General features: G+C 36.6%; 1 protein-coding gene across 9 annotated transcripts in view; it reads right to left on the bottom strand.

The window, feature by feature from the left end:
• Positions 1-12624, bottom strand: part of KDM6A (lysine demethylase 6A) — a 179975-nt gene that overhangs the window by 99094 nt on the left and 68257 nt on the right. For all 9 annotated transcript variants that reach the window (XR_015158464.1, XR_015158465.1, XM_086386701.1 and 6 more), the window contains exon 4: positions 8100-8149. Coding sequence is in view for 7 of the 9 variants with exons in the window: in XM_086386701.1 (XP_086242827.1) it covers positions 8100-8149 (50 nt within the window). In the remaining 2 variants the exon portion in view is untranslated. The remainder of the gene's footprint in view (positions 1-8099; positions 8150-12624) is intronic.

Here is a 12624-nt window from a genome sequence, read left to right as displayed (position 1 = left end):
CCAAGAGACAGTGGCAGACACAGGAACTGAATCTAGGTCTGCCTGCAGAGCTGACTCTTTCAACTACTGTATTTTTGTTATTTGAGTATTGACTAACCTCCATCCCATCAGACAAAAATGTAATCATCTCTGTATACCCAGTTATCACCTAGCATGCACGGTGCTCTCCACCTAGCAGATGCCCAAAGGTTTAGCAAACTTCATCACCCAGTTCGGTATCAAGTTCAGTTCCCTGGGTGACACGGAATTAGTATGAGGGATAGTCTCTATTAATCAGGAGCTTATAAATCTCAGCAAGAAGGCAAGTCTCATTTTTCCATAATAGAAGACAATGTAATTTGAACATTTATTGAGCACCTATTATGAGTCATAACAGAGTTCCTGGTACTGGAAAGACAGAAGTGAACAAAACAGACAAAAACTCCTACCATTAATGAATTTATAATCTAAAGACAAATGACTATGAAGTTACATGAATAATGTATTCCAAGCTGTTAACCATTTAAGAGTTAATTAAGGATTATATAATAAAGACTAGGAAAAGAGGTAGAACTTCAGTACTGTATCTTAAGGATGATTAGAAAAGGAGAAGGAAAAACAAGCCACCTCAGCCAGTGGTTCTAATTCACACATTTTTGGAAATAGTGACCTGGGGCTGTGAATGGCTACATGCCCTGATAAAAATGTATTCCCTCCCAATGTATAGTCATCAAAAATGCCAATAGCAGCCCCACTGAGAAACATGGGTCTAGGCAGAAGGATGACCTGAGCAAAGGCACTGATAGGAAAATGAATTTAAATGTGATGAAGTCATTCTTCAATCTACTGTGAGAAGTTAGGGGAGTAGCTTTCTGAGAAATGTATTATTTATGAAACAAACTCCTGCTTCAGTCCAAATCCTTAGAGGTTATTAGAACATCTCTATCAGGTATCAGCAAACTATGGCACATGGGCCAATCCAGCCAGCCATAGATTTTTGTAAATGAAGTAGTACTGAAACACAGCTACACCCACTCATTTACTTGCTGTCTATAGCTGCTTCCAGATCCAACAGTAGAGCCGAACAGTTACAACACAGAGACTATCTGGCTTATGAAATCTAAAACAGTTACTCTGTTGCCCTTTACAAAAGAAGTTTACTAACTTCTGACCTAGACTGTATTACAGTACTCATCACAATCCCAAATTAAGAAATTATAACAGTAAGATTACAATTCATTTATATTGAAGGCTTTTATACTATGTCTAAAGTTATTCTCAAGGATGTGTGGTTCATTAAGTCAGCAGTTGGCAACCTCATATAAGTTTCTCTTACTGCCAAATTTTCTTAAATCTGTCTATGAAATCCCACAGAAGCCACTGTCATCAATACCCTTTTTCCTGGCTACTTCCACTGAGAAAAAGTTGGTGACATAAGAGCTCTTGCCAGTGAGATTTCTACCATGGGGTTTCTTTGCATAAAGAACAGAAAGTTTTTGCTTTCTTCTCCTTCCACCTCCTGTTAATATGTCATGGTCACCAGAGTGAGGAAGGTATTAACAGTCAATCAAACTGGGTACTCTCCACCTGTTGAATGTACTACCAATACCTGAAACTCTATGAATCTTACATTGTATGGGAGACTCTGAAGCTACAATGATAGCAATCTCACCAGTTAACCGAGCCAAAAAGTAATCCTACTTTTCCTCTTACCTCCTCCCTACCAATAAGCCAAATTCATTCTTTTCACAAAGTTCATTTTGCGTCTCAAAGCTTTTGAATCTATCCCCTTCTCCATTTTTACTGCGTTTCTCTAGGTAATTTAGGACTTTGCCTTTGTCTACTTGGCCTGTTTCAACAGTTTCCTAACTCAGCTCCCAAACCTTAGCCTCCCCTTCCATACCCCTGCCCCCTATCCTTTTCAACATACTTTCCACACCACTGCCAGAGAGCTTGCAAAAACTCAAACATTTTTAATTCTTATTTTAAACTCCTTTGAAGATTCCCTATAACCTAGTCTGACTATAAAGGTCTTCATTTTATGACTCTTGCTCAACTTTCCCAATCTCAGAGCCACCACTTCAACTAGGACAAATGACATGCAGACCTATGAATAAAATATGCTCTTACACATTTCCATGATTTTAAACACATTTGCTTCCTTTGCTGAAAAAGCCAATGCCATCATTCCTTCAACTATTTCTCAATTTGGCAAATTCCTATCCATCACACTCATCACTCATCTCTTCTTTCCACAAGTATCATTGTTATCTGACACATTCCCAAGTGCAAACAGAGTTAAGCTTTTTGAAACAAGTTTCCAAATGAATACTCATGTCTATTACAGATAGGCCCTTTATCTCTTCCATTAGAAATGAGCTTGTAAAAAGGTAAAGACAGAACTCAAGACATCTTTTGATCCCTATGGTAAAGTAACAAGCATATAGAAGTTATTGGGGAAAGGTATACTGCTGAATAAATCAGTATCTTACAGCCTTAAATAACTTGTTACACATTTTCATCAAAGAATTTAATTGCTCAATCAATTTATGCAGAATTGTTTCCTTAATACAGTCCAAACTACCTTTTGGACACCACAGTTCCTAGTTACAATAATATATAGCAAAAGAGGTTGTTAAAGCTCATTACATCAATCAGGTTCAAAGTTATAGCAATAGAGCAGAAGTTCTGCTTCCCTGAAACTAATACAACATTGTAAATCAACTATACTCCAAAAAAAAAACAAAAAAAAAACTCTACTTCCAAAATCTAGGCATAGTATTGTATAGTGATCATGAAATCAGGCTAGAGCAGCCATCACTCTAGCCATTTATCACATCACATTAGCCGCTTGGCTTGTCACCACTGACTCACAAAACAAGTTAACGGAGTCATAATTTCATAGGGTTATTTTGAGGAATTAAGATCATACATGTAAAATACTTAAAATAACAACCTGACACTTGGGATATTTGTGAGAAGTAAAGGAGGCAATGTATCTATCACCAACAACAAAACATATCTTGTACATGGTAATTGTTCAATGGATAGAATATGATACATAAAATTCTAAGTCTCACATGCTGTAAAAAAAAAAAAAAAAAAATTACACGTTAAAGATAAGAAGATTCAAAAGCAAAAGAGAGTTGTGGACAAGACTACCCAAATCCCATGCAACATAAGCAGAGGATTTCAGAAGTAGTAACCAGAACCTGGAGACAGCCTGAATCACTCAAGCAAGAAGCTCAGCATAGTGATAGGCTGTCATGGTCGATATTCAAAATGAACAATGAAGTTGCAATGCTGGCAATCATTTAATTAGAGCAGAGCTGGCAGGTGCTGAAATAATGAAAATAGCTATGGATGTGCCTTTCTGAGGAAGAGCCCTGGATAAAGATACTTGTGTTTAATTTTCTTAAAATCTAGACTACAGAACTCCTGCTACCAGTGCAGCAGTCAAGCAGAGAGTTTTTCCCTTTCCTACTTAAGTTCATACTTACACTCCCCATTATCCAGGGAAAAATTTTAAGTGAAACAACAAGGCTTTCACAGCATACAGACATAATTCCCTTATTTACCAATAATATGAATTGATTTCTATTATTAATATAGTCTATTTTGCAACAACATTGTTTGCAGTCCTATTATCACGATCAGACAAAATAAGACATTTCTCAGCCTCTCTTGCAGCTGCAAGTTTTCAAATTACTACGTTCTCGTAAGTGAGATGTCTATGAAGGGATATGTAAAATCTCATGATTCCCTTCAAAGAAAGGGCTGTTGCACTCTGCTTTCTCTTCCTCTGACCAGGTCCTTGGAATGCAGAACCAGATCCTAGGCATTAGATAAAGACAACTCAAGAAAGAAAAAATACAGACCAATTTCAATTATGAACAAAGATGCAAAGATGTTACATATTAGCAATCCCAATCCAGATATAACTAACAACAATAAAAACTTACTGCTAATTTGAATTTACTTCAGAAATGCAAGACTGATTTAAGGAGAAGAAACATAAAATTATCTCAAAGGATACCAGAAAAGTATTTTCATACAAAATAAAAATGCTGACCTTAAACCAAAAATTTTTGAAGTTAGTTGTCATTAGAGTAAGGATGTTCATTTCCATTCTTAGATTGTTATTTACTAAAAGAAGAAAACTTAATCATACTTCGAACATTTAAAGTAATATAAATTACACCTCAAAAGAGCTGGAAAGAAAAATCAGCTATTTTTGTGGAGTTAATTAGTTTATATGGAAAAACAAGCAACAAAGAAAGGACAGTCAGGGAAACCCTAAAAACAACAATGGGGAAAGGATGTTGTAGCAGTACCATATACATACTGTATATGTAGTATATAAACATGAGCTTCCCTGGTGGCTCAGACGGTAAAGAATCCCCCTGCAATGTGGGAGTGAAAGTGAAAATCGCTCAGTCATGTCCCCATGGACTGTTATAGTCCATGGAATTCTCCAGGCCAGAATACTCGAGTGGGTAGCCTTTCCATTCTCCAGGGGATCTTCCCAACCCAGGGATTGAACCCAGGTCTCCCACATTGCAGGCGGTTTCTTTACCAGCTGAGCCACAAGGGAAGCAATGTGGGAGACCTGGATTCAATTCCTGGGTTGGGAAGATCCCATGGAGGAGGACATGGCAACTCACTCTAGTATTCTTGCCTGGAGAATCCCCAGACAAGGGAGCCTGGTGGGCTACAGTCCATTGGGTTGCAAAAAGTAGGACACAACTGAGCAACTAAGCACAGTGTAAACATATTGCAAACCTTTATAAGTAAAATAGTATAGTATTAATTCATGCACAGACTAATGAAATAGACCAGAGAAACTATAAATAGACAAATCTGCATAAGAAAATTTACCATACAACTAAGGCAACATCTCAAATTAGTAGGGAAAAGATGAATTTTTTTAAACAATATATTGTATTGAGATAATTAACCACAGGAAAAGAATAAACTTAGATGTTCCTCACACTACAAATTAGGGATAAATCCCAAATGGATCAAGACTTAAATTAAAAACCTAAAACCATTCAAGTACTAAAAAGAAAATGTAGGTGATCTGTCTAACATCTGGAAGTAAGGAAAAAACTATCTTATGATTCAAGATGCGGATGCAATTTAGGAAATACTGAAAAATTTGACTAGATAGAAATAACTTCTGCATGGGCAAAAACAAACACAAAAGCAAATTAAAACAAGTGGCAAACTGCAACTTTTATCACAGATAAAGGATAAATACGCATCATACATAAAATACAGCTATATAAAACGGAGAAAGAAAACAACAGTCCAACTGAAAAACTGGGAAGAGAGATGAACAAATATTTTAAAGAAAATTCGAATAGTCTTTAAACTTCAATTAAAAATTCAATTAAGAAAATGCAAGTTAAAACAACTAGAGACATGATTTCTCATTCATCAGATTCCACAGAAGTCTGACATGGATTTTCTTAGTTAAGACCAAGGAAAAGCAAGAGATCTGAGATGAGTGGTTCACACGGTGTGTACCACTCACGAAGTTCACAGCAATCCCACTAATACCAAAGAACCACTAACAAAAATACAAAAAGAAACTTGTACTATTTATTGCAGTACTACCTGTACCAAAGAAACTGACTGAATAAACAATGGAAGAAATCACCATGACATGAGATTAGGCAAAGGTTTCTTAGCTATAAAACCAAAAGCACAAGCAATGAAAGAAACAGTTGAAAAACTGGATGTCATCACAATTTAAAATTTCTGCACTTCAAACTATACTGTTGAGACAGCGAAAAAATAAGCCACAGATTTTGAGAAAATATTTGCAAATTATATCCAATAAAGGCTTATATCCAGAATGTACAAAGAACTCTTACAACACACTAATTTAAAAAAATGTAAAAATCAGCAAAGGGTTTAAATAGGCATTTCATCAAACAATATATACAAACAGCTAATGTGGTCGTTAAACAATGCTCAACAACAGTCATTAGGAAAATGCAAATAGAAACCATAATAAGATACTATTCCCTATCCACTACGAGGGCTACACTCAAAAACTGGACAATTTCTGGTGCTGATGAGGATATGGAGAAACCAAAACCCTCAAACACTGTCGGTGAGAATGTTAAATGTTACAGCTACTCTAGAAAACAATTCTGGCAGTTTCTCAAAATGTTAAACATAGATTTACTTTATAACCTGGCAATTCTACTCCTGATTATTTACCAAAGAGAACTGAAACTGTATGTCCACACAAAAATTCGTATACAGATATTCACAGGGGTAGTATTCACAACAGTCAAAAAATGGAGACAACTAAAATGCTCATCAACTGATGAATAAAAAATATGTGGTACAGTCACACAATGGAGTATTAATAGATAATAAAAAGGAATGAAGTATTAATACATGCTACACAAGGATCAATCTTAAAAATATATGCTTAGTAAAAGAAGTCAGTTACAAAAGACTGCATATTATGATTCCATTCATATGAAAATACCCAGAAAATACAAATACATACAGAGAGAAAGTAGATTAGTGCTTGCCAGGGACTGGGCATGAGGTTTCGTTACGGTGAGATGGACAAGTCCTAAAATAACTTTGGTTATGGCTGTACAACTCTGGAAATTTACTAAAAGTCACTAAATCGCAAAATTAAAGCAGGTGAATTTTGCAGTATTTAATTATACTTTAATAAGCTTTAAAAAGACTAGAAAAGATATCTTCAATACATTTTTTTAAATTATCAAAATACACTGTTAAAACCTCTACATGTCAAAAACAAAGATAAATTAGGCAACATAAAAAAAATAAAATCCACCTTAAAAATCTGAAATGGCAATTCAGATGAAGAAACCCCACTGTTCAGTAAGCTTATACTTAAAAGTAAATATGATATGAAAGATTAATCTGTCCAGGCACTGCTTAAACTAAGAAAATAGATTATTTCATTGCTGTGCGCAGTTCTTCATTTAGGTATCAGGGGTTGGGGATGGGGGACACATGTACACCCGTGGCTGATTCATGTTAACGTATGGCAAAACCCACCACAATAGTGTAAAGTGATTAGCCTCCAATTAAAATAAATAAAGTTTTTTTTAAAACGGTTAGCTTCAGTTGTTCTCAGAGCTCCAATTACAGACAGACCATAGCAATAAAGATTTTCATTTTGCCTTCCCTTTTCAACCTAATACACCCATCTTCAAACTTCTTTTCTACCTAAGTACCAACTTAAGGAAACCGAAGAATCATTTGTTGCCATTTGGTTTTGCTGGCTTTAACTTCCACACTTTGGATCATCTTTGGCCAATAAATTAATTCAGAATAAACTAATTATTTTAATACAAGGTAATCAAAATCACTGCAGATGGTGACTGCAGCCATGAAATTAAAAGACACTTGCTCCTTGGAATTAAAGCTATGACTAACCTAGACAGCATATTAAAAAGCAGAGACACTATTTGCTGACAAAGGTCTGTCTAGTCAAAGCTATGGTTTTTCCAGTAGTCATGTATGGATGTGAGAGTTGCACTATAAAGAAAGCTGAGCACCGAAGAATGGATGCCTTTGAACTGTGGTGTTGGAGAAGACTCTTGAGAGTCCCTTGGACTGCAAGGAGATCAAACCAGTCCATCCTAAAGGAAATCAGTCCTGAATATTCATTGGAAGGACTCATGCTGAAGCTGAAGCTCCAATACTTTGGCCACCTGATGAGAAGAATTGACTCCATGGAAAATACCCTGATGCTGGCAAAGACTGCAAGAGGGAGGAGAAGGGGACGACAGAGGATGAGATGGTTGGATGGCATCACCAACTCGATGGACATGAGTTTGAGCAAGCTCCAGGAGTTGGTGATGGACAGGGAAGCCTGGCGTGCTGCAGTCCATGGGGTCGCAGAGTTGGACACAACTGAGCAACTGAACTGAATCATATAAGACAGAGCAAACCAAGAACACTCGTTTTCTTTTTCCAATCACTTTTCCCTAGAATAGTTTCAATTAACAAAACAAAAAAGCAAGAGCACAATATGTTTTGAGTATAACCAGCAGTGATCTGCCAGAGAAGAGAAGGGGAGGGAAGAGAAGGGTAGGGGCATGCAAATGTGCACTAACCTTCCAGTAGTCAGATTGTAAACTGTAGTACCTCTGGTATGCAGATAATGCTGAAAGAGAGAAAACAAGCATGAGTCACAATTCTGTCCCATTTCAAAATCAATTAATACAAGTTTCAAGAAACATTACAACAAAACTCCCACCGTAGCCACCTCCGAGCAGACATTGATATTTAAAATGAAACAATTTAGAACTCTGAGGCATCCCTACTCATCCTCAGACAAGGTAACAAATGTCAAATATATGGGAGTTCAAGGAAGTAAAACCATGGTCATGTTTCTTGAACAGAATCCAGGCAACCTCTTGAATCAACCTGACCTTCCTCAGAGACCAAATCTGATAAATGGATTAATATTCTAGAATGTGATGGGTCATTTGTTCTAACAAGTAATCTCACTTCCAAAAGTGACTTAAGAGCTCAACCACCTCAAAGAGCAAAGGAACTACAGTTGACTACTGAACAACACAGAGGATAAGGGGCACTGACCTCTGCACAGTAGAAAAGCTTCGTATAACTTAGAATCGACCCTCTGTATTCGCAGCTCTGTATCCTTTGACTTAACCAACCACAGATCATGTAGTATCTGTAGTATTTGCTACTGAAAAATTTTCACGTGTAAGTGGACCTGTGACGTTCAAACCCCTGTTGTTCAAGGGTTGACTGTATTCCTTTTGTGCTGTTTCCTTTCATATTATCAACAAAAAACCCAGTCCACAATCACCTTACTCTAAACTCCAACTCTATTCCAAAATAGGGCATCTCATACCCCTAAATCCATCTCAAGGTTTAACAGGCTCTGGAAACAATTACAGTACAGTTGTCTTTTGGTAGCTGCAGTGAATTAGTCCCAGGACCACCAAAGATAACAAAATCCACTGTGATCAAATCCCATAGTCGGCCTTGCATGTGCAGACTCCACATCCACAAGTCATCAACACAGCAGTACATATATGTACTGAAAAAAACTCTCATGTAAGTGGACTTGTGTGGCTCAAACCCATGCTGTTGAATGGTCAACTGCAGCTCTCATCAATCCAAAAACTCAGTGTGAAGTGAAAGTTGCTCAGTCGTGTCTGACTCTTTGTGACCCCATGCTATACAGTCCATGGAATTCTCCAGGCTAGAATACTGGAGTGGGTAGCCGTTCCCTTTTCCAGGGGACCTTCTCAACCCCAGGGATCAAACCCAGGTCTCCTGCTTTGCAGGCAGATTTTTTACCAGCTGAGCCACCAGGGAAGACCAGTAAGGAGGAGGTAAAGTTATACATGCACATTAGAATTAGGAGAGAGACCTTTTTATAAAGAATTCATGAGCAGTAAGTCATGGGGATGTAATGTACAGCAAGATGACTATAATTAATAATACTATATTGCATATTTGTAGCTACTCAGAGTGAATCTTAAAAGCTTTTGTCACAAGGGGAGAAAATTGTAACTGTATATGGTGACAGATGTCAACAAGACTTCCTATGATCATTCCACAGTATATGCAAATATCAAATCATGTTATACACCTGAAACTCAGTTATATATTAATTATACTTCAATCTTCAAAAAGAATTAACATTTTCAAATAAAATTTTCAACAAGTGCAATAATTTTGTGTGTGTGTATGGGCGGGGTGGGCAGGGGGAGTTTCGAACACAGAAAGGTTTATTGCAGGGCCAAGTAAGAACAGGGCAGTTCATGCTCAAAAGACCTGAACTCCCTGCCTTTCCTTGTTGTTGTATTTTTTTTTTAATTGGAGGATAATTGCTTTACAATAGTTTCTGCTGTGTAACAATATGAACCAGCTGTAAGTATACGTGTATCATTCCCTACCGTCTTGAGTCTCCCTCCTACCTGCTCCCCACATCCCTCTTAACTCACCACAAAGTAAGTAAGATTTCCAACAAGTGTTATAAGATTCTGTACTGATAAAAATAGGGTAGGTAGAAATTAATATTACCTAAAATCCCAGGTATAATGTTTTCGTACTGTTTATCAATAAGCTTCCAAAATGAATACCATATACAGAACTTTCTGAATATGTACCAATTAGAGAAGCATCACCCCAAACCATCATCACATATTTGAACAAATAACTCATTTGAATAATGTTCATCTTTTTTGCACAAAGATGATGCCAACCAACCACTGAAAGGACATTTAGTTTGTAATTTTTCCAGCTTTGAGAAGAGTTGATTTCAAGCCATCTTCTGTTTTCTAGTTCTTCATACAGGAATGTAGGTAGCTCATAAAGATCAATGATTAACTTTTCTAAAAAGAAAAGCAAACCAACTTATCAGGCTAGACAGAGGAGTCAAACAAGGTTTGACTGACTGATTTTATAGAGGACAATCATGGAAAAGGTGTTTTCTCTACTAGATGTGAACAAGGAAGCATGTGTCACCAACTGCCACCACAAGGGAAACTGGTCTTAAGGTGAAGCCCATAGAGGATAGCAGTAAGATGGAAAGTACCGGGATACTTCTAGACTTCAACTTGCCTATGAACTTTCAACTTCACATGTGAGGAAATAAATCTCCCTATTGTTTAAGCTAGAATCAAGTCTTCAATATTTTTGCCTAAAAACATTCTAACTAGGAGAAGTCAAGGTCCCTGATAATTTTGTGCAGTCACCATACCAAACCTGGACTGCCCCTTTAAAGGGAATTTCAACAAACTCGGAGATGTTTCCAATAATCTGAGTTACAATATATATTACATGATTTCATAAAATACCCATTTTTTAGAATTTGAAGAGCCCTTACAAAAACAGTACGATGTCCTCCAAAGTAACTAAAAGTGAAGTATAAGAAGCCCCTGTGATTACCAATTGGGAGATGATGAACTGAAAAATTAATACAAGCCCTCAAGTTCAAAGTAACAAACGTAAATGCTCCAAACTGGAAGTAGAGATTTATAAGACACTTCTTCAATGAACATTTGTTATCTTTCCATTCATTTACACAGTTTTCAACCATGGCGGGGGCGGGGCGGGCAGTGGCGGTGTGTGTGTGGTGTGTCTAAGCACTATTTTCAGTCGCTCAGACGTGTCCGACTCTATGCGACCCCATAGACTGTAACCTCCCAGGCTACTCTGTCCACGCAATTTTCCAGGCAAGAGTACTGAAGTGTGTTGTTATTTCCTACTCCAGAGGATCTTGGCAGGAGGATTCTTTACCACTAGTGCTACCTGGGAAGCCCCCTCAACAATTATACATCGCTCCAGTAGGCCTAAGATCCTATTTTAAGAAAAGACTTTAACATATTAAACACGTTTCCTAATCCAAACAAATCATTAAGACTTTACAAGTACCCATCACCATAGTCTCTCTAGTGAAATTCTTTTAACTAAAGCACAATCCTTATTTCTAATCTTTAAGTCAGCTACCTATCATGAAAATAAATTCCTACTACACTACAACTAGATTTTCCTGAACTCCTTAATAGAAAATGCGGGAAATTATTTATTTGAACATCCTTATATTGCTTAAAAACCAGTTTCAGGATTGTAGCATACGTCTAACAGCTTTTCCTTCCCTAAACCACCTAATCTTCACTTTGAGATTCTAAGTTATTTATTGGCTTAAGAAGTCCTCGTTCATACCACTAGGAAATCTTTTTAACAATATTTTAGGCCAGACTGCCGTTTTCTTCTGCCACTTAACCAAGAATGGTGTCCTCAAACATATTAATTTCAACTCTCTATCAACCAATTTCCAAAGCTCAGATCTTTTTAATCCTCGAAATCAAGTTCATTTACAGACTTAAAATTACTTTTTAAAAATAATTTTGAATTTTACTTTTAAATAAGTCCATTTAGTCTCTGTAGATTATTTAAAAGGGGAAAAATATAATGAACTTAAATTATTATAGAAAACTGGCAAAATTTAACAAAGGAACCAGGTCTTAAAAAAGTAAAAGCAAAAGAAAACAAAAAGAAAAAAATAAATGCAAATGAGAAGTTAAATTTAACTTTTATAACAACTTAACGGTTCTGTAATCTTTCTCATTCTCTTTTATTTTGTCCTTTACTTCATAAAAACAGGAGGAAGAGTGGAATCAAACAAGGAAATTGTCAAGGATAAAAGAATCACCTACACAGTTGGGAGAAGTCCTACACACAGTCCTTCAACTACACCTGCCCTTTAGCTTCACAACTGTGCTGTACCATTTTTATGTATGAAAATGATGAAATTAAACAGTAACAGTAATACTCTGTAGTGTTAAGAAAAATACTCAACAGTGGCAAGAATTCAAGAAAATAAGCAGTTTATTATTCTACTGGCACTGTAAGTATAAATTGGCAAAACTTTTTGTAGCATAATTTAGCACTATCCATCAAAACTGTGTGTGTGTGTGTGTGTGTGTGTATACATGCTTTCACTCAGTAAAATTTACCAAGCTATCCTTCTAAGAACATAAACACAGAACTTTGCAAAAAGTTAGTTACAAGGACAGACAACAATGAGTATATAGTCTACATGTTCAATAGGGAACTGTTCTACCTATATGATAGAATACTATGCAGGGAACTGAA

The sequence above is a fragment of the Bos grunniens genome, chromosome X, assembly GCF_055505025.1.
Source record: "Bos grunniens cultivar Pamir isolate PY7600 chromosome X, Bosgru_T2T1.0, whole genome shotgun sequence".
Lineage (NCBI taxonomy): Eukaryota > Metazoa > Chordata > Mammalia > Artiodactyla > Bovidae > Bos > Bos grunniens.
Note: the sequence above shows the minus strand (reverse complement) of the source record. Positions and strands in the feature narration are given on the sequence as shown.